The sequence below is a fragment of the Micropterus salmoides genome, unplaced genomic scaffold (assembly GCF_014851395.1).
Source record: "Micropterus salmoides isolate LMB-PRFRI ecotype aquatic unplaced genomic scaffold, ASM1485139v1 Ms_hic_scaffold_20, whole genome shotgun sequence".
NCBI classification, from domain to species: Eukaryota; Metazoa; Chordata; class Actinopteri; order Centrarchiformes; family Centrarchidae; genus Micropterus; species Micropterus salmoides.
Genome location: NW_024041151.1, coordinates 30,451,720 through 30,478,075, shown reverse-complemented (window position 1 = coordinate 30,478,075; position 26,356 = coordinate 30,451,720). Strand labels below are relative to the sequence as shown.

The window sequence follows — 26,356 nt, the reverse complement described above, 5'->3', positions numbered from 1 at the left end:
ACCACTGGTCAAACAATATTAGATTAAATACACAGTGTACAGTAAACCACTGTTGGTTCAAGAGCTTGTAACATTTTATCTTATCAATATGGTTCTATATTACTGGTGGTTAGTGTTCTCTCTGACAAGCCTAAAAGTTCCCATTCCTTTGTACTCCATCCAGCTGCTTTTCTATATTGGGTTCATAACCTGTGGGAGACCTGGGTTCAATCCCCCACTGTGACCCATCCACCATTGTGTCCCTGAGCAAGACAATTAAACCCTAGTTGCTCCAGAGGCGTGCGACCTCTGACATGTATAGCAATTGTAAGTTGCTTTGGATAAAAGCGTCAGCTAAATGAATTAATGTAATGTAAATGTAATGTAAATAACCTTTGAGCAAAATATATTACTCCAAAAATGCCATACCTTTCCTTTTAATGCCTTTCATTTTAAGAGAGACTGGTGTTTGAAAAGTGGAGGCAAACAAACTTAGTATAACTAATTTACATCATACAGCCTATGACAGAAGAAGATAGAAGAAGCACTCAGATTTCTTATTTAAAAAATGGCACTACCACAGTGTAGAAACACTCTGCTACAAATAAACGACCCGCATTCTAGAAGTAAAACTACAAAAGTATTAGCATCAAAATATACTTATAAGTAGTCATTATGCAGAATGGCCCACTTCAGAATGAGGTATTTATGATATAATTTTATTATAATTATTTATGCATTAAGTTCTTTTTAATGTTGCAGCTTGCAAAGGTGGATCGGATTGTTATTACTTTATAGGCTATAATGCTAGCTTATGGAGTACCCCCTTCTCTTAACATGTTTATTTATTTATTAGTTTATTTGACAGGGACAGTGTACATTAATTAACATTGCTGCAAATGCACCAGAATTAGCCAAAAGGCTATTTTTCATCCGTTGTCCCTGGACAGATCTTAAAATTGTCTACCTAAAAAAACCAACAATAAGAAGATTACAGTGAACAATACAAATATAAAAGAGCAGTAAAACAGATGTAACTCTTCAAATCCTGTTGATAAATACAGTGTACAGGTTTGCTATAATACAGACATTAGGTTAAAAAATAAAAAAGTTCTACTACACATTGACACAGCAGAGACACAAGTGGCAGCACGGTTGGGTTGAGGAAAAATACATATTCTTATTAATGTTGACATGTCTGATGCATTATGAATCAGGTTTTTTTTAGATGTTTATGTTAGTGTATGTGGTGAGTTCTCTGATCTTCTGAGGGACAGAGTTCCACTCCTGTACTGCTGTGACTGAAAAGGCACTCTGACTAAATGCACTTTTCCGCAGAGGAACAACACATGATGTAACATTAACATCATAGTTTATTTGTTGTTAATCTTGTGTATTATTAATCTGAACCTGTATGTATAAGTATGTAGTCATTTCAGGTATCAAGTCATTGAAGTTATCAAATAAATGTAGTGGAGTAAAAATGTTTTCCCTCTGAACTGTAGTATGAAGAAGTATTAAGAACCTCAAAAGTACTGATGTCCAATAGCAACTGTACCTAATTATTTTCCACCACTGCGTATTACAAGGAAAAAAGTAGAGGCTTTGCCGCGATGTTTAAAAGGTGTTGTTGTGTAGTTTACCTTTATCCCTGCTTTATTTAACCAATATTTGTCACAAATGTAGGGGTATGGTTAGCATTTTATTAATTGTGAAGGTATCAATCAGGTATGGGAGAAGGCCATAGTCCACGTGAATGCGCCATGACGACCTCGGCAGGTGCATTGAATAATCGAACGTGACTGGTTCCTGCAACGTGTCTGTCATTACCGACTGCCAACCAATCCAGCCACCGTCCGCTGACGTCAGTTTGCGTCAATCTGTAGTTTAACTCAATTCAAACTTTTACTCCGATTTGTTTCCATGATGAACACAATTGCGCCACTATGGAGCGCATCTGAACAGCTTTAGCAGACGTTGAATTTCCCATGCCGCCGTCAGTGTAACTTACCTTCGCTAGCCGTGCTGTTCCTCCTGGAGCTGTTTCACCTACTTTCTGACCCGAAGAAGACCGTTGGGAGCTGGAGCGGACGTTGACGCTGTGTGAATGTCCAGCACACAAAACTGACAGCCACCATGTCAGGTTTAACACTACAGGTACATTTATTGCCACTTGTTGTCTGAGTTAATTCGTCAAATGAAGTTCAACTATTATGGACATTTAGGTGCCAACGTCACGCCAATTAATATTAGCCTACCCGACGTTTAGTTTAGTTAAATAACGCCAGTTGCTACTTTGCCAGACAGGCGCACAGGATTTTCCTGTTTATCTCGTTTGCTCCCGCATTGTTCCTCTGGTTGTCAAATACCTTTAATGTTCAACTGCAACTCACTAAGTAACTTAAACGACTCTGTTCCAATAATAAATGATGGTAAGCAGCACTACCTCCTCGACATTGTTGTAACCTTCTTCCAGAGTCAACGTAACTTAGTGAGTTTCTTATATGAGCAGACAGCCAGTGTCCAGCGCTGCCTGGAAGGGTTTATTCCAGTAAAGGTTAGCTCAACGTTACACTTACAACAATCTGTTTTGTCTTGGCAACCGTCCTAATCCCTCTGTCTTGGTGAACTGAGGTGAATTGCTGATGAGAGAGTATTAGCCTATAATTTGACATCTTATTAAAAGCATCAATCAAAAGTCATTCGGTAATTTTGTATTATTACAAAAATACAAGAATTATTATAGCCCTAAAATTAATGATTCTAGAGCTAGTTGCCAGCAATTGATCACTATGATGTTAAAGTACTAGGTTCATTTTCTTGTAATAGGATCCAGACTTGAAACCACTTCCTAGGAAAAGGGTGCACTTGTTTTGATTGGCCTTAGGTGTGTCCTTTGGGGAATACAGTATTATAATAGCCATAGAAATTAATAGATACTGGTGATACACAACACAAAGGGCAGCCTTCCTCGACAGTTGTCTTTGGGCCCAGAGCAAAACCACTTGCTGTTTGTGTATGTATTTCAGACATATGTGTATAATTATTTATATACAAAAGTGTGAACAAATTGAAATTGACTTTCCCCTAGAGGAATTAATAAAGAGCCTTCTTCTTCTTACTAGTAGCAAAGGAGTAATGATCTAGTATTTAATGTAGGTTAATAGTTTGTTTAGGTATCTTTGCTTTGTATCCAGTGTTGGGGAAAGAGTGATACAAGTGTGGTTAATGCCTTCAGGCTAAATCATGGTCTTGCCTTTCATTTGGTTATTGTTCCTATAGAGCATCTTTTCATGTAACTTGCTGAGTTTTCAGTCTGCAATGGGAGGTGTAGAGTTTGTGCTGTCCTGATGTCGATGGGGAGCTCGTTCCACTATTGTGGAGCCAGGAAACACTTGTGATGTTGTTGAGTGGTAGTTAAGCCCCACTCGTAGAGAGGGAGGAGCAAGCTGATTGGCAGCATAGTGGACGGGCTGGGTGTTTGGTTTGACCATGTCCTGGATGTAGGATGGGCCTGAGTCATTTGCGGCACAGCAGGCAAGTACCACCGGTAGCCGAAGGCTAGTGGAGCTTTTGCATTCTGGGTGAGCTTCAGAGGTCGGATGGCACATGCAGGTACACTACCAGGAGGTATGAGTAAGATGATAAGGGCCTGGACCAGAACCTGCTCCGCCTCCTGGGTGAGGAACGGACATATCATCTTGATGCATTTGAGTTAATATCAGAGCCAAGTGATTGGTCTAAAGAGAAATGAGCAGGGGACTCAGAACAGAACCCTGAGGGACCCCAGTAGTGAGGCTGCAAGTTCAAACACAGGTTCCCTCCAGGTTACCCTGTAACCCTGTGACTTCCAGTTCTTGGAGGGTGGAGGATCTGGTGGTTCACGGTGTCGAACGCTGCTGAAAGGTCCAGCAGGGTGACAGCAGAGCAGAGGAGAGGGAGGCTGCTCTAGCAGTGTGGAGTTCCTCTGTGACCGTGAGAGGGGATCAGGTGAAGAGCGCAGGTGTTTGGTGGTGGGAGGTGACCAAGGTTAGTACCTCACTGGGAGAGACGGGTGATAAGGCAGCTAGAATAGGAGATGAAGAGGTGGTAGAACAGGTGGAGTGAACGTCAACTCCAGTGAACATGGTGTGAATGTCATCTATCAAGTAGAGAGGAGAGGCCCACAGGCCCCCTGTGACAAGATGCTGTGTGGAGTGGGAGGGGTAGATATGATTAGAGAGGTTACAGTGATGTTGTGTTCAGGTGCATGTAGTACTATCTACATATCATATAAGGAAAAGGCATAATTATAGAGCAAAAATATGCTTAGCCCTGACGATGTTAATCTTCCTCCCACTTAAGACTCCTTTGTCCTAAATTGTTTTAAGAAAAAGGTCTCTTAACCCTGCGCTCTTTTCAGATTAGTTCACCACAACCCTGGCTGCAGTTAATCTTATGATACACAAACCCTAGACCAAGACAGAATATACAGATTACATATACCAAGAATATACCAAACTTCAGTAAAACCGATCAGTGATTTAGATGGAAAGTCACCATTGGCCTGAGGTGTGGCTTTATTGCAAAGTAGTTTAGCACATACAAGGATTTTGCCTTGGTACATTGGTGCATAACAATAAACATTGTAAGTCACCCATTTTTAATTTCTTCTACATCATCTTTCATTTATTAATTAAACAGATCAATTGACAGTTTTATTGATAATGAAAATAATAATTAGTTTCAGCCCCACTCTTGACACAGCGGCTGCTTTCCTGACACTGAGAGAAGGCTGATACTGTTGCTGCTGTGGCAGAAAGCTAAACAGATCTTTATCCACAAGGAGGAGGCATTGTGCCATTTATTGTTGATCAGTTGGCGTTTCCATTTATTCAATTATTTCTTCTCCTTTCTTTTTCAGTTGCATCATCAGTGGTCACAACCTGTGCTTCTTTTCTATTTAACATTTAAAATCATAGTCTTTTGTCTTAGATATAATTGTTCTCTTCACATGGGTGGAAATATAAATGATGACGGTCCTTTCTAGTGTAGGTGGTGGTTTCAGTTCAGTGATATTAGCATGTTTTTGTATAAACAGCTGGGCAATTATATTATGTTGATATAATATGTGTATATAACATGATGCATAAAGAGAAAGAAATAACAACCACAGTGATCAGAGACTGAAGCAGGCATGGTGTGTCCCTCAGAGCGGTAACCTGCAGGGTCTGGATGAGGGGGATATTCTCGACCCAGTGTTTCAGCAGCGTTTGGAGGATGCTCGTACTCTGCTCAGGCAGGAGATCCAGCGGGAGTTGAAGATCAAGGAGGCCGCTGAGAGAATGCGGCGGGCTGTCACCAATCGCAAGAGTGCAGCCGATGTGGAGGGCCAACTCAAGGCCTCTAGCCGCAAGCTGGAGAGGTTGCACTGGGAACTGCAGGAGCTCAATGCCAGGTCTATGGCCACAGAGAAGGACAGCTCCGCAGGTAACTAAAACTGATAATTTGCTAAAATGGCAATTTATAATCCACTACTTTGACAGATCATATAAATAAGTCATAAGTCTGTCCTTTTGTCCAACACTTTTTGTCCAATTCAGAGCTGGTTATCGTGACAGTGATTGTAAAACAGACTGGGATTCAAATTTGTTATATACTGTATATTCGTTGTCTCCAGAGGATTAATGATTTGGTGACTTTCAGATCCGAGTGCAGCAGGAATTGGTATTTGGTAAACAAATGGGTGTGAGTAATGACAAAAGCAGGTGTATAGTCTTCAGAACTGTTTACTGGACACAGAAACACCTCAGTGTCCAGTAAACAGTGAACTGAAGGGTCACTAAAAAGAGATTCCAGCAAATTAAAAGAAGCATTGTGAAGTCAATTTACAGCAGTGCTTTACTGTTCTGTTTCCCCTCAGTTGCCTCCTGCTGGAAAATGGATTGATCATTGATTTGTTAATGTCCCAAAACAAGCAGTAGGCTGTTATAGTACCCTGTTTATATCAGTTTACAGAAATAATCTAGGCCAATGAGTTTAAAGTTTTACAAATATCTCCCACATTGATTTTTCATAACTCATTCAGTCACTAATCTTTTTGTCGAGCTGATGACATCAGGCTGTTTTATTAATATTTCCTCACATCCAGCCTTCCTCTTGCAGGATGAATAGTTCCAGAGTGTCTGCTTTTAAACCATTATTTAAAATTCAGATGCAGAAAACACTTTCTCTTGCTCTGCATTGCTTCTCAGACATGTGGAACTTGATAGAACAGTCCAGCAACAGGTCTTATTTAGCTGCACTTCACTTAAAATTAGATGATGTACAGCTGGGCTCATTTACATTCATATCTCACAATGTTAGAGAAAGTGAAGTTAATTTGTGTCTCTGTTGACAGACAGACAAACAGAACAGACACATAACCTCCTTGGCAGAGGTAAAAACTACATTATATATATATAGTGCTACAGGCTGATCGCCTCCATGCCACACCGCAGTGATGCAGTAATGTGTGCAAAAGGAGCCCGACCAAGTTTTATGTGCATAAATTAACCTTGGTCAGAACTTTTCAGAAGGCTGACATTTCTGTATTTTACATTCTTTATTCTAATAAGAGAGGACTTTTGATTTCCATGAGCTGTAAGCTGTAATTATCAAGATTTATACAAAAAAGTCCTGAAATATTTTACTTTATATGTAATGAAAATGAGTTTCACTTTTAAATAAAATTACGGAAATAAATGAACTTTTCCACTTTTGAGATGCACATGTACGTGTGTGATGGAATCCTTTAGGTACAATAACTGAAAGATGGTGCAACCACAAAATATCCCACCATGTAATTATTTTGTATGCAGGTTGCTTGGAGGAAGTAGACAACCAGTCAGCAGAGTCGTGTCAGTGGGAAGAGGTCACATCACCACTAGCCAGTCGAATCAGGACCCTGAAGAAACAGCTTACCATGGAGACCAAAGTCAAACAGGGTGCTGAGAACATGATCCAGACTTACACCAACAGCTCAGTCAAGGTACAGTACAATGTGACACATCACAGCACGCACACAGACTTAAGCTGAAACTTCCGACTGGGAACTCTGAAATTCCAACTTCCCAGTATAATTGGAACTCACCATAAAAAGGCCAGAGGGGGGTGGGGGCAAGGAAATGCCACTGCAGAGAGAATACTAATAATAATAATGGTATGTGTATGGTATGTGTGTAGAGCATGGTACTATGAACTCCACTACCTTTGACTGTTTTAATTACATCCTGAACTGCTTGCTATTTCTTATCATATATCTTTTCATCCTCTTAGTTTGTTTATAATGTTGTTTCAATTCTTTAAAGGTCATAAAGTAATCTATAGAAATCACAAAAGAGGCAACATCGTTCACAGGACGTAACGCCAACAATGACATGAATGATATGCACAGTCCTGCACATCCTGTTCTGTTGCTGTTAAATATTACCTCATGCAAAGGCAGCACATTTTAACAGCTTCTCTCTTTGGGCTTATCTGCCCTGTATACTGTAAGATACTGTAAATTCACTTCATCATTGTTTACCTTACCTTTGGCAGGATCATGTGGTTGTATTTGTATATTTTGTACTAGTTGTGGTAGTTTGCCTACATATGCCTTTCTTACTTTTCTTAAACTCTTTCTAGTATTAGAACAAAAGCAGTAGCATAAACAGCACACACAAGTTTACATTCTCTTCTCTTTTAATATTTTATATTACAAGTCGTAATATTTAGACTTATTAATCATTTTCATTATCAATTCAGCAATGTGGTGGTCTTTAGTTGTCTATTTTATTTTCCAGGACAGGAAGATGCTGTCTACAGCCCAGCAAATGTTACAGGACAGCCGCACTAAGATTGAGCTGCTGCGCATGCAGATTATCAAAGTCAATCAAGTCAGAGACGAGGAGCGAGATGGCTCGCATGGTAAATCCTACTGCACAACCATGCACAGCTCTTGTCTTGGCCACAGTATAAAATATATAACTGGCTCATTAGTTTTACATTGAAGGCAAACTTACAGCAAGCAAGAGAAGTGGGTCAGTGTCATACTGATAGAGTTACCATCAATATGTGTTAACCTTTGTAACAAGATAAATGCTGAAACTATGGAAAATGTTTCTAAAGTGCACCAAATAATCTAATTGATAATCAGTGCAATCATTTTTACATTACATCAAACAAACCTCCTAACACACATTTTCACACATTTTCAACAAAAACTGCAAATTGACCAAAAAAATAATAAACTCAACGTCTGTTCACTAGCCTTTTCCACACCTTTCAAATGCATTACATGGTATTTATCAGTGGATGGTGTTTGCTCAGATTCCATGAAAGTGGAAACGTATCATTCGTGATAAAAACAGAACTCTCTTAATGTCACTGAGCAAACGTCATCCGCAGATGAAGACCGTCAGATGCGATTGAAAGACCTGGAAAAGCCAATGGGGGATTAAAGGTAAGATTTTTTTAGTTTTTTAATCAAACAACTCATTTCAAGGTCACAAATGAATTCTTACAACCTCAAAAGCTGCAATAATTCATTTTGTCGGTTTTCAGCTACAATTTGTTTGGATTCCATCATTTGGACAACAGAGCTGTGTAAAACCGATGACTGAATCATTGGCCAGCTCTGGTATGAACAGGGTTTTGAATAAATTAACCATTGCATTTGACACAATGGATTCTTGCGTTGTTGTGGTCCTCACCTACAGCGTGAAATAGACAAAACTAATTACACCTCACAATGGGACATTAGACATGACGATCATGAAGTCCATGTGCAACGGTCTTAAAAGGTTGGTGCTGCTCACTGTATGATGTTGCCTAAGTCTGGCTCCAACTCCCATCAGGTCACCCTGTGGAGATGATTAGTCCTCTGGAGCTACGGGTGGCTGAACTCATGCACCACATGAATATTGAATCGGCCGTAGCGGAAGGCGCCAAAAATGTGGTGAGGCAGCTGAGTGGGCGTAAGTTCCAGGACCGCCGCACACTTGCAGAGGTGGGTACCAGCTAGGTAGTCCCCACTCATACTAAAATTAGTCATAAAAACTATAGACCAGTCTTGAGCTGTAGCCCTGGCCAGTTTGTTTTTGCTGACAATAAATGACCATGCTCCATGTCCACCTGTGACAAAAACAGATTATTTTCCTCTTGTTTAGTTGGTGTTTTTAACTGTTTAAAACACCAAAGAAAGCAATATAGTGACTGTTTCTGGTTAAACAAAAGGTTGAAAGATTGAAAATTACTGAAGGTCCCCTCTAATAATCTGTATCTAATCTGTATCATGGGGTCTACCTGACCTGTGAGAGACAGATAGTGGGACGAGGGTGCCACTGTGGTGGTCTACAGTATGTAATTGAATTGCGAATATGCATTGTCAAAAGGTGTTTCCTGACTTGATCCCAAAACACTCCATCATGCGGTTGATGATGAGCGAGTTGAGTGTTAGAAGATTTTCAAGTAACCAGTTATCGACTGAAAAACAACTTAAAAATCTTGCTATTCAACAAAATCACTTTTCTAGCAGCCAAAAGGCCAGAATTTATTTTTATTTGTTTTTGCATTTTAGCATTTCAACATTTCAGCTACTGGAAATGATGAGAGGATTATATTCATAATTAATGATATTGAATGAAACACTTGACTTGACTGCAGGGCAGTACACAGCATGAATCAACGTTCCCACTTCAGATCAGAAGAGCTTAGGTCCACGACTTGAGGGAGTGGGAATTAAGCTCTGTGCTTTGAATTGTAAAAATTTGAATCTTACTGACTTGGATATAACTGAGAAGTACCTCTATGAAGTTAGAGGGGAGTGAATCAACAACACACCTAAGACAGTACCTCCGTCTGAATTCTCTGTCTGTGTGTGTGTGGGGGGGAAATGTGTCTTAATTGAGCATACTCATACACTTCACATAGTGAGGATGAAGATATCCATTTGTTACTGTAAAAGTAGTCCTCCATCTAATCCCAACTAGTTTTACTTCTGTCCTTATAACCCCAGACCAGAGGATATGAGCCCTCCATGTTTCCTTTCTGTATCACTGTCTAATCCCAAAATGAAATCTTAATAAAAAGAAGAAAGAAGCCAGGCTGTACACTTCAGGAGTGTTGTGTGTTTCTTAGGCCCAAGCACGAATGCAAGAGTCATCTCAGAAGGTGGACTTGTTACGTCTCTCCCTGGAGAGACGCTTGAATGAGCTGCCTCAGGACCATCCCCAACATGCTGCCATTAAGGAGAAACTAGTGTTGGGAACCTCACCTTCCTACGGCACACCAAAGAAGCAGTCCGACACTCCATCCTCTTCCTCTTCTTCCTCCTTCTTCAAACCAGCCAGTCTAACAGGTTGCTATTAACATATTCCAAAGTAGATTGATTTAGTTTCTTTGTTAAATATTTCATCTGACCTTATCATTTTGTGATTTCTAGATTAGCATTTTCTTCCTTAAGGAAATTGTTTTCCATTAAACTTCAGATAGAGTTTTCTAAAGACTGAATTGATAACTAAAATGCTTTTCTTCAGGTCGGTTAGAGGTATGTTTGATGGGCTGCCAAGACCTGTTGGAGTCTGTTCCTGGCCGTGTGACCAGTTTCTTGGCCCCCCATGTGACCCTCTCAGAAGCAAAGTCTCTGAAGGTTAGAGGACGCAGTGCCAATGGCAAAACAACCAAGGCTGATGAGCTGTCCTGTAAGTCAACACTCCAACTAACACTTTTTTGGTTTATTTTTACTTCTTGTGGCCCAAACGTATGTGTTAACGTGCTAACACTGAAATCTACATTTATTTAGATTGATGGAGAACTGAGACTGAGATTGCTCTTCATTTGTCATCTAACCATAAAAAAAGTCTGCCCACTTTCTTGTTACAACAAGAAACTTTTTTGGTTTTTACAAGATCCGTTGCATTGTTATAACAATACATTTCTTATGTTATTATGACATATTTTCTCTGTCTTACTAGATACCAAATTATTCAGTTTTTGTCCCACTTTATCATGCTGTATCACCAAACTTTATTATTATTACACAACAGCAGTGTATCTCGTTAGAACAACGTTGTAACATCGTGAATGTTGTATGTTATAATAAGTAAATTTATTCATTATTTATACGTACATTGAAACATAGGCATATAGCCTCAATTCAATTTCATAACAGTTATCTCACAGTGCTTTTCATAAAAGAGCAGGTCTAGACCGTACTCTATGATGTTAATCATAAAGTAATCGCCTCATGGTCAGGAAGGCTAGGCAGGTTTTTCTTTTAAGCGCATCATGACCTCTACTGTCAGTAACTGAATCTGGCCTTACGCGTGTTGCTGATACTGACAGGTGGTAGGGTAGGAAATGTCCTTTCTTGTAACATCTGCGATCCGGTAAGCCAACACAGCACTGAACAATGCCAAGTTTCAGCCCAGTCATTGATAATTCCAGATACCAAAAACACATCAAGTAATTGCGCATAGGTGCACAAACACAACAAAAGCAACCCACAGTCATAATACACAAAAACACAATGTGATTTTGTGAAATAATGAGAAAAGACAAATTGAAATGATCTTATTACAAGAAAAGTTTCTTTTAAAATATCTTTTTTTTTGTCACGGTGACAACAATACATTGCTGTACTTCATATTGTTATGAGCTCACAGTAATCATTTAAGTTATCTGCTGAAGTTAGTATGCTAACAAGCTAGCCCCAGCCTGTCCTGTGTTCTTATACCACTTTGTACCTCAAGAGGTGATAGTCCAATAGCATATTTCAGGCCTGCCCCATAGTTTCAGCTGGGAGATGTGTGTGAGCAGCAAGTTCACTAAATTACACAACCTATCTTTGCTTTTTTAGTCTAATAAATAAACAAAATAAACTCTGTTTTCCTTATAAAACAGAAAAAAAACAACCGTACGCTTTCTGAATTCAAGTTTCTCTCTTTCACTGGATGAACTCCCTTGTTAACTCATCAACTCATCAACACGCTCCCAGTTTGGGCAGAGTCAGCTAATAAGCCCACTAGCTGCACGGCTAACTGAGCTAACTAGCTAACGGCAGCTACAGTTAGCAGTCACTTTGGTGATATGCTGTCGCTTATTTGTTTGAGTATGAATTGGTGTCCAAAAGCGTGCAGCCTTACACATTGTACCTTTTTATGAGGAAATAAATTGAAACAATAAAAATGTGGGGATCAAACAGGATTTTGAAAAGTGAGGGTATGTCACCCTGACCCATCGCCAGTGAAAATTGCAACCTTAAACATTTAAGACATTTGACAGCCTGAAAAGAATGATATTTCTTGCTTGTGGTGTCTGTGTTCGTACTTCTCCACTCTATGTTTATGGCATCTAACAATGCATTTACTCTGTGTGAAATATCAACACGGCCTGTTCCAACCTTTATGGGTCTTTATTAGTTAGTGCCTGTATCAGTTTGTATCTTTGTGTTTGTGACTCAGCGGAGGTAAGCGTTACGCTGAAGGTGGACAACAGGATAGTGGGGCGCACAAACTGGAGACAGCAGGGCAAAGAGGCCTGGGGCCAGAGCTTCAGCATCGAACTGGAACGGGTCAGTGGCTTTAACTTACACAAGCAACTCAAATTACAGCTCAGCCAGAACTGCATTTTTCAAACTGTTACTCCACTAACCTCGTTTTAGGATGCCATTGTCCATTGACTGTGATTTGTGATTTGAGTAAACAAAAGTTTGGCCTTTTTATCATCATCCCTCTCTGTTGCTTTCAGAATTACTACTCATTAAACTCATCTGTGACAGTTCTTTAAACTGCCAGCCACCCCATCAGTTTATATTGTAAAGCTGAAACTTCATTTCACCAGCCTGTTTGTTCAATGCTGACTTTAAACTGTTGGAAGAAATATTATGATTATTATGTTTGCAACAAAAAAGTAGTTTAGTTCATCTAGATCAACGGGTTTTATTCCCGAACTATATGTTCACACCTTCTCTACATTTGATTTGAACTCCTTACAGCAGAGCACAGTATGATTGAGCTTTTCAACAGTTTGGCTTACTCTCAGCTCCCTTTCAATTTAACTGCTACTAGGTGGTCCCTTGTTTCCATTGCTGTTCATATAAGCCTTAGAGCTGTAGCTAGTTTAAAATTTGTCTCAAGCTATTTGTCAATATACTGTTATCTGATTTTCAGCCTCAAAAATCCAGTATTGGTCAGGCTATAGTTTGTATCATGCTTGTGTCATGTTTTCAATAAGATAGAATCACATGTTTGCTCTAGGATCACCACTTCTGGACCCATATCAAAAAATAGGCAGGTATTTCTGTGTCACTGATCGAAGCTGACTAGCATGTTGTAATGAAGTGATCATAAACAGTGCAGCTCCTTTCAGGGGATTGGGATGTTATTCCTAAACCTTATTGAACTACAGTAAAATGAACTGCATTATAACCAGGCTCAGTCTGGAAGGAAATAGTCACAGTCACTCAAAATTTTAATTACTGATTAAAATTGCTTATCCTGCATTATAGCCTACTCACTGATGTGTTTTGAAACCATGAAACAGCCCGTTGACTTTCAATATTTTAATACGCTGATGTGGGAAACTAAACACGAATTTGACAGTATAATAGTTGCAGTGACCTTCATGATAGCAGTTACCACTATACCAGTGTAGTTTGGTGTTAAACTAACCAGTGATGCTAACCCTCTAGCAAAGCTTATTGCAAAAATGGTGATCTGTTAACAGTCCAAGAAAAATACCACAGAGCCCTGAGACAGAGTCAGAATGGCCATGTACTATGTCAACCTCCTGCTCTACTCATGCAATCCCACTGCTAATCCTCTGACATTTGCCCTAATCTGCTTTTACCCACATGCCCAACATCACTTCTTAAGACTTGGGTTGTGATATTGCACTGAACATCCCAGCTGTCATTCTCTCTAACAGTGAGCCTTGACATGTTAGAGCAGATGTCACTGATTTTATACATACAGGTCAGTTTACTGGTCATGGGGAGTGTTACATAGCCCGTTAAACATTTGTATATGTGTGTGTCTTCTGTGGCTCTGGAGGAGCTTTATCAAGTCTGAGGAAATAATGATGTCAGTGATATTAGGGTTATGTAAACTTAAATTTGGAGATTACAGACTTTTAACAAACTAACTTTTAACTAACAAACCCAGTCATTTTAAATAAGATTATACATTGAATACATACATATGAACACTTGTGTGTGTTGATCTAGTCCAGGGAGCTGGAAATAGCTGTGTCCTGGAGAGACTGGCGAGAGTTATGTGGGGTGAAGTTCCTGCGACTGGAGGACTTCCTGGATAACCGCCGGCGTGGCATGTGTCTCCAGCTGGAGCCCCAGGGCATCCTCTTCTTGGAGGTTCACACTGTCATATCTACCCTGTGGACAGTTTATTTACTCCTGTGGCGACTGTGTGTCTTTTATAATCAAGCTACACACAAATGACCACTGAGCAAACAAGCTTAGCATAGATTGCTATTGACATATTGTACCTGCATATGTCATTCCAGAGGTGATTTAATCATCTGATAATATTGTCAAACCATAATAAAGTTCTGATAAGTGTCCTTTATAATGTTTTTTTAACATTTGTTTTCTATTTTCGGAGCAAGCAGCCTTTGAATGAATGTCTAAATAGTCTTATAAAAAATTGTGATGTGACAATAATCCCAAGCAGTAAATATTTCTTGACCCAACCACCATTACAGTGCTGAATCAGCCCTATACAGAAATCATAATCAGCTCCTCTGTTCATTTCCAGGTGACATTTATAAATCCTGTCATTGAACGGCGCGCCAAGCTCCAGCGGCAGAGGAGGATTTTCCCTAAAGAAAAAGGTAGCAACATTTATTCAGATTGCATTGCATCAGTATTTTCTTAAATGATATTTATTTGTTTTTAAGGTTACAGTATTGATTTAGATGAAGTTTTTGGACCTACATTTTACTGATTGTACTCTTTAGTAGTTTTTCTTTCCTCACTATTTGCATGTTAAAGGCTCTCATTATATAGTTTGTCCCCATTTCTCTTCACAGGGAAGGACTTCCTGCGTGCTGCCCAGATGAACATGAACTTTGCCACTTGGGGCCGTTTGATGATGAGCATCTTACCTCCTCCCTGCAGCTCCTTAGAACCCATGAGCCCCCCCTTAGCAGGCACCAACACTGGCCCCACATCATCCAGCCCCTCTCCGGCACGGTAAGGCTCTGTGGTGTCTGTAGACACTGACCCAGAAACATCTCTTTGTCAAATCTATGAAAGAGCTGTTACAAAAGTGAGCTATTAACTTCTCTGCTTAGCTTTCCACAGTGACTTGAGGCTATTTTTCTACCCACTTATGATATCTGAGACTAGAGAGAATGTGACTTCAGTGGAGGTTACATTATCACTGACCTGCATTCACAGTTAGAAGTAAGACTTAGTGGTTCTATAATGATAGCATATGAGGTTATAAAATGAGCATTATTAAAGGAAAACTATTAAAACATCAGGGAGCCTCACTGCTGCACCGGGTCAAATGTTCCTTCATCTACATGAACACACACTGTAGTTTATTCTGACTCAGTCCCACATACACCGTCCTGCTGCCCCAAATACTCACTAGAGCACCACATGTGGATTCATCCGCCACTGAAAATAGTCCCTAATAAGCAAATATTACTGTACATCTTAAATATTTCTAAAGGAAAGAGCAGAAGGATTTTCAAGAATTGATCAATGCAGAAATCATTAAGAAAACAAATATCACCGTATCTCTAAAAGAAAATATAAATGATAAATAAGTTACAAAGAAAGAACATGAAATACTTTTTAGACTGTAATGTGAAAACAGTAAAACGAAAAAAATCAAAGAGGAAATAATCTTTTCAGTGTAAGAGCACACAGAGGAGAATTCACAGCATGGTTTAGGAGGTGCCAGCTGCAGAAAGAACACCTAAAAATAGAAACATCTAAAAGGGCTTTTAGTGTTTATTTATTTTTTCCTTCCTCTTGATTTTTCAGAGAACCTGCTGTGGTGAGTCCAAACTTTACCGAAGATCAACCCGGCTGGTCTCCTCACCGCTCAAGAAAGAACGTGAAAGACTCCCCACTGGTAAGCAAGTGATGTGGTCATTTCAGTGACACATGCTTTGACAGTGATGATAGCTACACAAAGATTAATACCAGTAACACAAATTAAAACCTAGGTCATAATCTAGAGCACTGCTTTCTGTTGCTCAAATAAGGTTGATTTTTTGTTGTTGTTGTTTGTTTTTAATCTTCTTCTTCCTGTTTGAGTGATTCAGTTGATGTGTCAGTTTATTTCCATTGTCTGTTTACCGTGCTGAAAAACCAGTCCCCTGGTGAGAACACGAGCCCAAAGCCCAAGCGACAACCCTCAGTTCATCCACCCCCAAAGTAAGTCATACAGAGTGGAAATGTTGGAATTTTATGTTTTAGTTTGGAAGTATTGTTTTGTTCAGAGTGGGCGACTCATGCTATCAATTTGAAATACTTGAATATATTTTCTGTATAATAACCTAAAGCTGCATTAAAATATACATTTAACCCCTAACTTTGGTAAAGTTTCAATCAAAGTACAGCACGTGACACTGGAAACCTTGCACATACTGTAGATCGTGTTCTGCCATTGTGTAATGTCTCCACTGTGCAGGTTTTCCTCTCAGGATGGACAAATCTTTCATGTATGTTATGAGTGCAGAGCAGACAGTTTTCAGTTGCAAAATTATTGTGCACTTTTGTACTCTCATTCAGCAGGGCCAGAGGACTTCAGATGGAAGACTTCAACTGCATTTCAGTTCTGGGAAGAGGTCACTTTGGAAAGGTACACATCTACTCTAACATGTTCTCCTCTGCACTATACCTGTACAAAAAGCACCTGAGTACTCAGTTAGTGAGAAATGAAGGGGGAAATGAGGGATGCCTTGCTGACCTGGAGGTTTAGGATGCTGAACGTCCACTCCAAGTCCGGCCAGGGACCTCTCAGGTCTCTCTCATCTCTCCTTTCCCACATTTCCTGTCAGCTCTGAACTGAAAATTACATCTGAAGGATATTTGCATGAAAATTTTCTCCTGTATCCTGTAACTGATCCAAGGTGCTACTAGCAGAGTATAAGAAGTCAGGCAAACTGTACGCCATCAAAGCCCTGAAGAAAGGAGACATTGTGACTCGTGATGAAGTGGACAGGTAAGAAATCCCTCAGTGCATTCATTTGAAACATTATTGTGGTGTCAGTGCTTCGTTCCACTACTCTGCCATGTTCCTGTCCCAGAGAGAGTGAACACAAGTTACATAATCAGAACCATGAATGGAGTACTTATGAAATGAGATCAGTTATAGTAAGGAATTTGGGAAATGTAGGTCTTTTTAAATGTATTTGGTATTTTCAACATTCGCAGTAGTATGGAGTAAGTATGTTAGTAGATTTTCTGTTTCATGATGAACAAACCATTCTCACTATAAAAAGTATTGTAAACTGGTTCTGCTCCCAAAGCAGAGAGCATTTATAATTTCCTGGGAGCCAATTAATAGTGTGTGGATTTTCTTTCTAAGACAACAGTTAATGTACTTTTTATTTCTAATTTTAACCACAAAGTGTGGGGATGTATTGAGTGTGGTAAAATTTCCCTCTGTTTGTTAGAAGCTTTGATTTAAAACCAGAGCAGACAAATGGAAAGCCTGGAGCAGTGGAGTGATCCAGCTGACCTGTAACATCTCTTTAGTACTTGTCACGTCAGTATAAACTTGAAAGCCTACTTTTGTCCATGCTATGATCCTGTCATTTTCCTACTGATCTGATTGGTCAGTGCTTTGGCTGTTGACAGGGTTTGATCCAATCCCCTGTTCTAGGGCAGGTTAGCTGTGTAGCATCTGTTACCATAGTGATTTGCCCTGATTAAATGTGAGCCAGCTTCATAAATACAGGAAGTCCTGAGATAAGCCCAGATATAGGTGGATAACACAGTAGCCTCACTTTGTGGGACAGGCCTGTGGAGAACCTTTGGACTTTTTTCCTGCTCCTATGCTGAATATTACTTTAGAGGTTTTTAGGTTGATTTCCTGTGTTCCAGGCAGCAATTCTTTCTGTTCCTGTCGCTAAAGTATGAGAATAAAGTTACAGAGACTTGACATAGTAAATCCATCACATTGTCCTGGACAAAGCTGCATTAAGAATGAGCGGCAATGCAAAGGCAAGCAATGACCTGTAAGGAGGATTTCAAGTCAATTTTATTTATATGGCGCCAAATCACAACACCAGTTATCTCAGAGCGCTTTTCATAAAAGAGCAGGTCTAGATCGTACTCTATGATTCTATTTACAGAAACCCAACAATCGGACCCGGTGACGAGCATTTAGAATAACTATATAGAAATAGCCAGTCTGTCATGCAGGTCATACAGAGACATCAGTATTCTACTATAAAACAATATTTAAATAGTGAAGGCTATAAAATAATGATTAGCTGAGTGTTTATATGTGACGATCTCCACTTGTCTCGTGTGTTTGTGTTCAGCCTCATATGTGAAAAGAGGATCTTTGAAGTGATCAACGCCTCACAACATCCTTTCCTAGTGAACCTGTACAGCTGCTTCCAGACTGCAGACCACGTGTGCTTTGTGATGGCCTACTCCCCTGGAGGAGACCTCATGACACACATTCACACCAGCATCTTCACTGAGAAACAGGCCAGGTTAGCGCTCCCCTCTCTGTAAACCAGAGCCCACTGACCTGCAGCAAAAATACAGGATGTTGGGATGATTTCCTTTACTTTCTCTCTTTCTCTCTCTTTAAAGGTTTTATTCGTCGTGTGTGTTGCTCGGCCTGGAGTTTCTCCATCAAAACAAAATAGTATACAGGTGAGTCCTTCTCAAGCTGCTTTCTGAACAGTATAACTTGATACTTTTACTTTGTCAGGAGCATGTAGTATAATTATGGTTCCAGCAGCAAAGCTATTGTATCTGTATAGTATTCTTCTTCTCGTGCCCTGAAAGTCTCTGGAGCTCAGAAAATGTAACACATACAATTCCTAAACTTGGCAGATTGGAAATCTCACCCACTACTCAAAAAATAACATCCACCCATTGGCAATCTGCATCATAAGTTTCACAATTAAAATTATATTTTCAATTACATTTTTCAACCTGTGTCTTTTAAGTATAATTTTACATAAAGACTCCTAAATCAAAATTGCTGCACAAACTTGTTGCATGCGTTCTACATTGCTGAGCAGTCCTGGGATATTCTGCCACAAGGGGCGCCACAAATGCAAAGAATGTATATCTCATAATTGGCTCCATGTTTATGTTCTACAGTCACTTCACTGTATAGAATGGTTATGATTGGCCAAAAGGGAAGTGGTTTATAAGCGTACACCGTAAAACAATTAATAGCCGAGTCCCAAATAGCCGCTTACGTCGTTTACTGGCCTGGTGTGGGAACACATTTTGACAAATAAACGCAGGTTCCAATTTAAACGCCTGGTCTGGTTTTTATAGAAGTTCTTTGGATGTATAAAACCTCTTAAACCCTGCGGGGTTGCCCGCTTTAGCTGCTTCTAAGTTGCTTAGATCGTTAATTCAAATATTAATGTTTAAACTTATGATCAATATGTCAGTATGGACATGCTACACATTGTTAGATCAGTTAGATTCTCCACAATTCAATCATTCAGTTCATTTAACGGAAACAACAAGACCTAAAGTCTAATTCTTATAGATTTACCCATTACCTTTGAAGGAATATAAATAATCAAGGAACGGACACATTCGGACTTAAAGAGCGCTTCAGTCTGTAAGGGTCCACCGATCAAAAGAATCAAAACAGCTTTTCATAAAAATGAATCCAAGTTGTGAATCCTTTCATGTGAAGTCCATCACTCTCTGTCTGCTAACTTCTGTCACACTTCTCTCATCCTGCACACTGTTATTGTTTTCGTGAGGTTGCTGCCTTCAAAATAAAAGAGCATAAGCCGTCTGTCGGAGCTAGATCAAATAAATGCCATGTATTTGATATTATTGGATAATTTTTATACAAGTAATATTCTGTTTGAAATAAATAAACTGTTTCATAGTAGCCTATTTCAGTTTTGTGCAAGAGGAGTTAAAGGCTAATGACCCAAAAGACGCTTTGAAATTTGATTTGAGCGGTTTTTTTTGCTGTCCAGACTTTCTAAAATGAATCTGGCGACATTTTGGATATGCCAAAAAACAGATTAGAACCAGTCTGAACAAGGCCGTAGTTACTGATGCTTATATGCCGTTACCACAGCAACCCATGCGGATAGGTTGGTGATGTCTGGACACATAAATCTGCACTGATCACTTGCAAAACAGTGCAGACAGTCTGATTAGAGAAAGAAATCTGATTTGCCTGCGGTCTGAATAAAGCCTTTGTTCCCTTAAAATGTAAGAAGGTACAAGAAAGCACGTCCTCATTGGCTCACAGTGGAAGTCACCTTACCTGAGGATACAAAGATCATGGGTTCCAGTCCCAGGGTGATCAAGTCCTTGCCTACTCTTCAGGTTCTCTTCTCTAAACTGTGCATTGTGCTTGGACCCTGTCAGATGCCTCTTATGGATATATTTTTGTTTGTCTGTCTGCCAGGGATCTGAAGCTGGATAATCTGCTCATGGATGCTGATGGTTATGTCAGGATAGCAGACTTTGGCTTGTGCAAAGAAGGTAAGAAATGGGGATTATGTGTAATTTTCCAAGGTCCAGTAAAAGTTTGAGAGAATGTGAACACCTTTTCTTGTGATGGTATATTATAATATTGCAGTAGTTTCTATCATATTTTAATGTTGAAGTTAGTATGTGCAAAAAGAGAGCAAAAGTATTTTTCTGTTAGCAGCTCTGATTGACAGATTGTTTACAGTTTTTCACAATTGCTAAGACACATTTCTTTAAACCTTCATAGCACTTCAACCCAGTCTTAAAACTACATTCACAATCTTCTGGCAAAATCAAACAATCGCCTCAAAACATAAACACAGCCAGTCAATATGAAAAACACTACAGAGCATTCTTTAAACTCTACGTCAAAATACTGAGAACACAGCGTCCAGGCATGTAGTTACAGAATTTTTTTTTTTTGCATTTTCCAATATAAAAAAGAATAGTAATCACAACGTAGTACTGTAAATATGTAGTATACTGTAAGCACTGCAAGTAATACAGTATTGAATATCTGTATATTCAGCCCAAAGAACAAAGAAAACTCTAAATGAAAAGACCTTTACACTCAAAAATGTTGTGCAGACCCAAAATCAAAGTCAGTGAGGGATTCATTCTACCTCAGCATCATTTCTTTGTGCTGGGTCCGGCCAGAGGACTTTGTCCACATCACATGCAACCTTGTCCCTTGCCCAGAAAAGGAGGACAACCCTCAGATGTGCTGGACGCAGCCTGACTGTAACAACACTCCACATCTATCTCCACATCTATCTCACCACAGGCCAATTCCATTGCCCGTAAGAGGTTTTCCCTAGTAAATGAGTTTCGGCCATAGACCTTCCACCATCAGGCAGAGAAAAATTCTTTTGGATTGAAGTAAGGGTTGTAGGTTGAAGGTAATCATTTATAAATCACTGGTTGCTGGTTTATGGTGAACCTCTTGCTTAGCCACAGTGAAAGGTGACATTGTCCCATAGACAGGATGTACTGCCGGCTGATGATCCTGCTGCTCACACTCAAACACAAAATTCCAACAACCACCCAGAAAAGTAAGAAGTGTTATATGGCCCCGAGGTTGAATGAGGGTAGAGAAACTGCCCCTTACGTATAGCAAAGGGTGACATTGCCTCCACGCCAGGGACTTGACCACATTTTGGTTTGATCAGCTTTGACAGCTGGGTTGTACTTGTGTTTAACTTTTGCCACATGCATTTACCATTTTGTAACACAAGCGCATCACAGTGCAAAATGTGTTTTTAGTGAGTGAGAATGTGTTTAGGGTTTTGCAAAAAGAGTGAGAGATGAGATTTGCAAACAGCGTCTTAACTACCTGAACTGGTTTGGTTGTGTAAACTGGTTCGACAAACGGGTTTAGGCCACTGAGCACTGGGTTCAAAGATGGGGTTTAGTGTTTTAGCAATTGAGAAAAACTGTAATAATCCCTGTTAAATGTGTCTATATTGATATCTAAGTAAGGCTGTACTGTGTGCAGGTATGGGCCACGGGGATCGCACCTCAACATTCTGTGGCACACCAGAGTTTCTGGCCCCAGAGGTGCTGACAGACAACAACTACACCCGCAGTGTGGACTGGTGGGGGCTGGGGGTCCTCATCTATGAGATGCTGGTGGGGGAGGTCAGTATAAGCCTGGCTGGTAGGTACTAAACATGGCAAGGGCAAAACGAGTACCCGCTCAGGGGAGCAGGGGCTCAAAGGGCCCAGGTTCAATCGGTGGTATTTAGATGAATACCAAATATACATTATGCAGCAGAGCACAATATACACTGGACTGGAAAATGCCTTAAAGCTGAATTAACTGTTGGCAACTGACATATGACACCTTTTATATTGATATGTTGAACGTGTTAGCAAACGGTTGCTTCCACATCCAGAAGTTACAGAGCAGCATGATCATTCATGTGGAGTGGTGTTTGTGTCACCTGATGAAGTCTCCATCAGCTCCTGAGAGAAGTATGTGGCTCTTTAGCTGCTAAATGCTCCACGAGCTAGTTTCTATGTGTGTCTCTCTCTACTTTGTCTGCTGATTGCTGCTGAGCAGGTCGTGTACTGTGGCTTTTTACAGCTTTTTTTCTAAATACAGCTGCTGCGAGAGTGAACCAAAACTAGTTACAAAGTTGCAGCTGGACATATAAACAATGAGCTGAAGCTGAGGGAGCTGCAGATCCTTATCATAAAAATTGATTATAGCCACTTTAGGGTAGGCTTGCATGAGACGGCCCACAACCAGCTTGATTAAAAGATTTCTGTTGATTCAGAAATCAGGAATTCTGAACTGTGGATTTTGTCCGCCATCTCTCACGATGGAATTGCAGTAGGAAGGGATTTCTTTGAGATCAGTATGGACAGAAGGAACAGTTACAGTGAAACGGCTGTTTCAGTGTGTGACTATTGTTTTGAGACAGACTTGAAAATATGTGAACCTATCCTTTAACATGCAGGGTGAACAACAAAGTTTGGCAGATACCTATCAAATGTTTATCCAGTGTTCAGGCCAAATGCAGACCCAGGTGATCTACCTGGACTGTAATATAACCATAGAAGGAACAGAGGAGTGTTAAATTTGTGCTGCTCTGTGTTCTCTTTCAGTCTCCTTTCCCAGGTGATGATGAGGAAGAGGTGTTTGACAGCATCGTCAACGATGACGTGCGCTACCCTCGCTTCATTTCTCCTGAGGCTGTGTCCCTCATTCAAAAGGTTGGCCTCGTATCAAAAGGACATGAATTCTCCACGGGGGGTTTCTCGTGATCTTTTTAGATGACGATATCCCTGCCCTATCATGTATCAAGTCAATTGGTTTCAGTCAGCATTTGATTATAGTACAGTGCTCTATGGTGTGAGGATTGTGTGTCCAGTTGTACTGACTCCATTGCTCTCACTGTGTTTTAGCTGCTGCAGAAAAATCCTGAGATAAGACTTGGAGGAGGAGAGGAAGACGCCTTGCCGATCAAGAGACACAAATTCTTTCAGGTACAATATTGCTGACAAGAGTTAGTTAAAAGTTAGTTAGTTCAGCTGCACGAGGCAGCTGTGTCCATCTTTAAGAGAAGGTTTACAAAGAGCTGCACTAACTGACTGCTGCATGCAACTCCACAACCAGCACTTGTCAGAACTGCTGCTGTAACAAGTAAATACTAAAACAGAAAGTTAAGGTTTTAAGTGGTGGTCAAAACACTGTAAGAAGTTCAAATGTAAATTCAAAGGTAAGCACTGAAAGATACTGAAATGAATGTTTACACATTCATTTCAGTATCTGGGTTGAATGAAGTTTAAGTAAAAGAGCTGAAATCGCTGAGGTGATAAGTGTTTTAAGAGATCCATGTGTGAAGCGCGAGTGAAACGCAGCCTGTATAGACAGCTGGACTGATTTAAAACAGAGGTTTCTATGTTCTGACAGACAGGCTTGAGACCAAGGTTATTATCGTTAACAAAGACGAATTAAATAACAAAAACTAGATGTGAAAAAACACTGTCGTTAACTGAAATAAAAATAAAACCAGGCTTTACAAAAAAACAATAACCAACTAGAACTGTATTGTAACTAAAACTAACTCAAATGAAAGTCTTTAGTTTTCGTTTATTTATTTATTTCATAGGACCTAATAAGCCTATATTTGGAGTGGATATGAAGCCGAGAGAACTGACGTTGCGGGGCAGTTGGTCTGGCCGGACCAGTGTAACCCCAAAATCTGTGAACTATCAGATTCTGTGACTACACCCAAACGACTGTGTCTGTGTGTGTGTGTGTGTGTGTGTGTGTGTGTGTGTGTGTGTATAGTGGGAACAAGATAGGAGAGCTGACAGCTCCTTGAGGTACCCCTCTACTACAGTATTTCACCTTTGAGAGTGTAGCATTTACCTTCACTTGTTGTGACCTGTTTGTTAAAAGAGATTAAAACCATGTAATAATTACAGGATTAACTTTCATGTCAGTAAGCCTCTGAACAAGCAAGTGAAGACAGACCGTATCAAAAGCACATGCGTAAGCCTCAGATACTTCTAAGTGCTTCCTAATTAAATGAGACACTGTAATGACTGCGTCCACAGTAGTATGCCCCTTCCTGTATGCAAACTGGAAGGGGTCGAGACAAGAAGTTAGTTCTTGTTTAAGTAAGTTCACCATTACCCTCTCAAAACACTTCATAATGGGTCTGAAATCCTTATTTACCTTATTGGACATGAGATTTAAGGTAATGGGATGATTATGGGTTTCTTCCAGAGAGCTGGAACAGGATGACTATCTAGTGACAGCTGGAATAAAGGGTACCAAGCCTCAGTCCGTTCAGATGTGCATGTTTTTAGCAAGAAGGCAGGCAAGTCATCCAGGCCTAGGGATTTCTTGTTACATGCTTTGCTAAAGATTGACTGTACCTGCTGACTGTCAATTTTCCTATTGCCTGAAATGGCATTAAATAGTCTTATTCCACTACCATTCGTAGAGAAGATTCGTTCTGTGTATCATATCTTAGAAATAAGTCATTGAAATCCTTTGTCACAGTCATTCACAGAAAAAGACGATGATCATACATTATTACAAAATATATTTTTTATTGGACACCAGCTTGAGCAACAAAGTAGCACACCCCACAGCACTGACTGCATATTGAATCCTTGTTTTTTTGTGCAACCTCCCGGTGGTTCTTGCTCTTCATTAACCCGTTGTTTGTTAACAGGAAATGGACTGGGACGCTCTCCTGGCCAAAAAGCTGAAGCCTCCCTTCCTGCCAGTCATCAAGGCGCCGAAGGACGTCAGTAACTTCGACGAGGAGTTCACTCGCCTCAAGCCAGTCCTCACCCTCCCACGAACAACCTGCATCCTCACCGCCGAGCAGCAAGAAATCTTTGCTGACTTTGACTTCTCTTTCATGAGTTGACCCTGTGCTGCCACATCACTGTGAAAGGCAGCTCCTGTTTATACCTACTTTTACTTGCCGTCAAGCTCCTCTGATTCAACAGAAGCCGAGAAACTACCTGCCTGTTTTCACTTCCTCTGTGCCCTGTTTACTGTGACACGCTACAAAGTCCTTTACAGTTCTCCAGCAAAATCAGCCTGGCTGCAGCCTGTTGCACTTCACTGACGCATTTTGACACTCACTGGGTCTGATTTCATGATACAGCATTTACTTGTTAACATTTGTCATCTCTGCCAAATAGATTTAGAAATGTTTTTATGCTGACTGTTTCAGTTATCAAGCACTAAGACCAAAAGGCTGGACATTGACTATTTATACTCTGTAGAGACACAGTATGTCACCAGTGCAGTGACTTAATGTTTTTTTTTTTTTTTTTACAAATGAACATTGTGCCACTGATGTTCCAAACATCAGCACTGCCTCTAAATCCAAAGTACTTAATTGTTTATTGTTGTGATCTTAATGAAGGGAATTGACTCGTTTAAGGCCAACGTATTGAATGTACCTTTACTATTTAGTATAGCTATTATATGTCCATCTGTTGTTATCCTTTTATGTTTTTGGGGATGTAATATACTGAAAATAGCCAAATCGTTTAGTAAAGTTCTTTCATAGATATCTGTCAATACAACCGGATTTGGATTTTTTAAATAATAGGGTCATGAAGATTATGCTTATATACAACAAACCAGCCAATATGTAAAGTGTAAACTACATGAAGGAAAATATTAATGAATAAATTTATATCTGCTGGACTCAG

At 39.9% G+C, this 26,356-nt stretch overlaps 1 protein-coding gene across 2 annotated transcripts; it reads left to right on the top strand.

Moving 5' to 3' along the window:
- Positions 1-1,854: 1,854 nt before the first annotated feature.
- On the top strand, positions 1,855-26,356 carry pkn3 (protein kinase N3). 2 transcript variants are annotated; one of them, XM_038733909.1, is made up of 22 exons: positions 1,856-2,136; positions 5,172-5,448; positions 6,819-6,988; positions 7,785-7,908; positions 8,838-8,989; positions 10,120-10,339; positions 10,518-10,682; positions 12,444-12,553; positions 14,207-14,350; positions 14,754-14,829; positions 15,028-15,190; positions 15,995-16,085; positions 16,329-16,390; positions 16,748-16,817; positions 17,089-17,180; positions 18,508-18,684; positions 18,788-18,850; positions 20,598-20,674; positions 22,158-22,300; positions 23,273-23,380; positions 23,573-23,653; positions 25,357-26,356. In XM_038733909.1, the coding sequence occupies exons 1-22, from the start codon at positions 2,116-2,118 to the stop codon at positions 25,555-25,557; spliced, it is 2,787 nt and encodes a 928-aa protein (XP_038589837.1). In that variant the 5' UTR covers positions 1,856-2,115; the 3' UTR covers positions 25,558-26,356. The 2 variants fall into 2 exon arrangements, with proteins under 2 accessions (XP_038589838.1, XP_038589837.1); XM_038733910.1 differs by lacking the exon at positions 14,207-14,350 and having other exon boundaries at positions 1,855-2,136.

Bases quoted from the DNA above. Each gene is read 5' to 3' on its own strand.
- pkn3 (XM_038733909.1), top strand. From the start codon at position 2,116: ATGTCAGGTTTAACACTACAG. The intron at 2,137-5,171 runs GTACATTTATTG...TGTGTCCCTCAG, and splicing joins TGTCAGGTTTAACACTACAG to AGCGGTAACCTGCAGGGTCT. The intron at 16,391-16,747 runs GTAAGTCATACA...ACTCTCATTCAG, and splicing joins TCAGTTCATCCACCCCCAAA to CAGGGCCAGAGGACTTCAGA.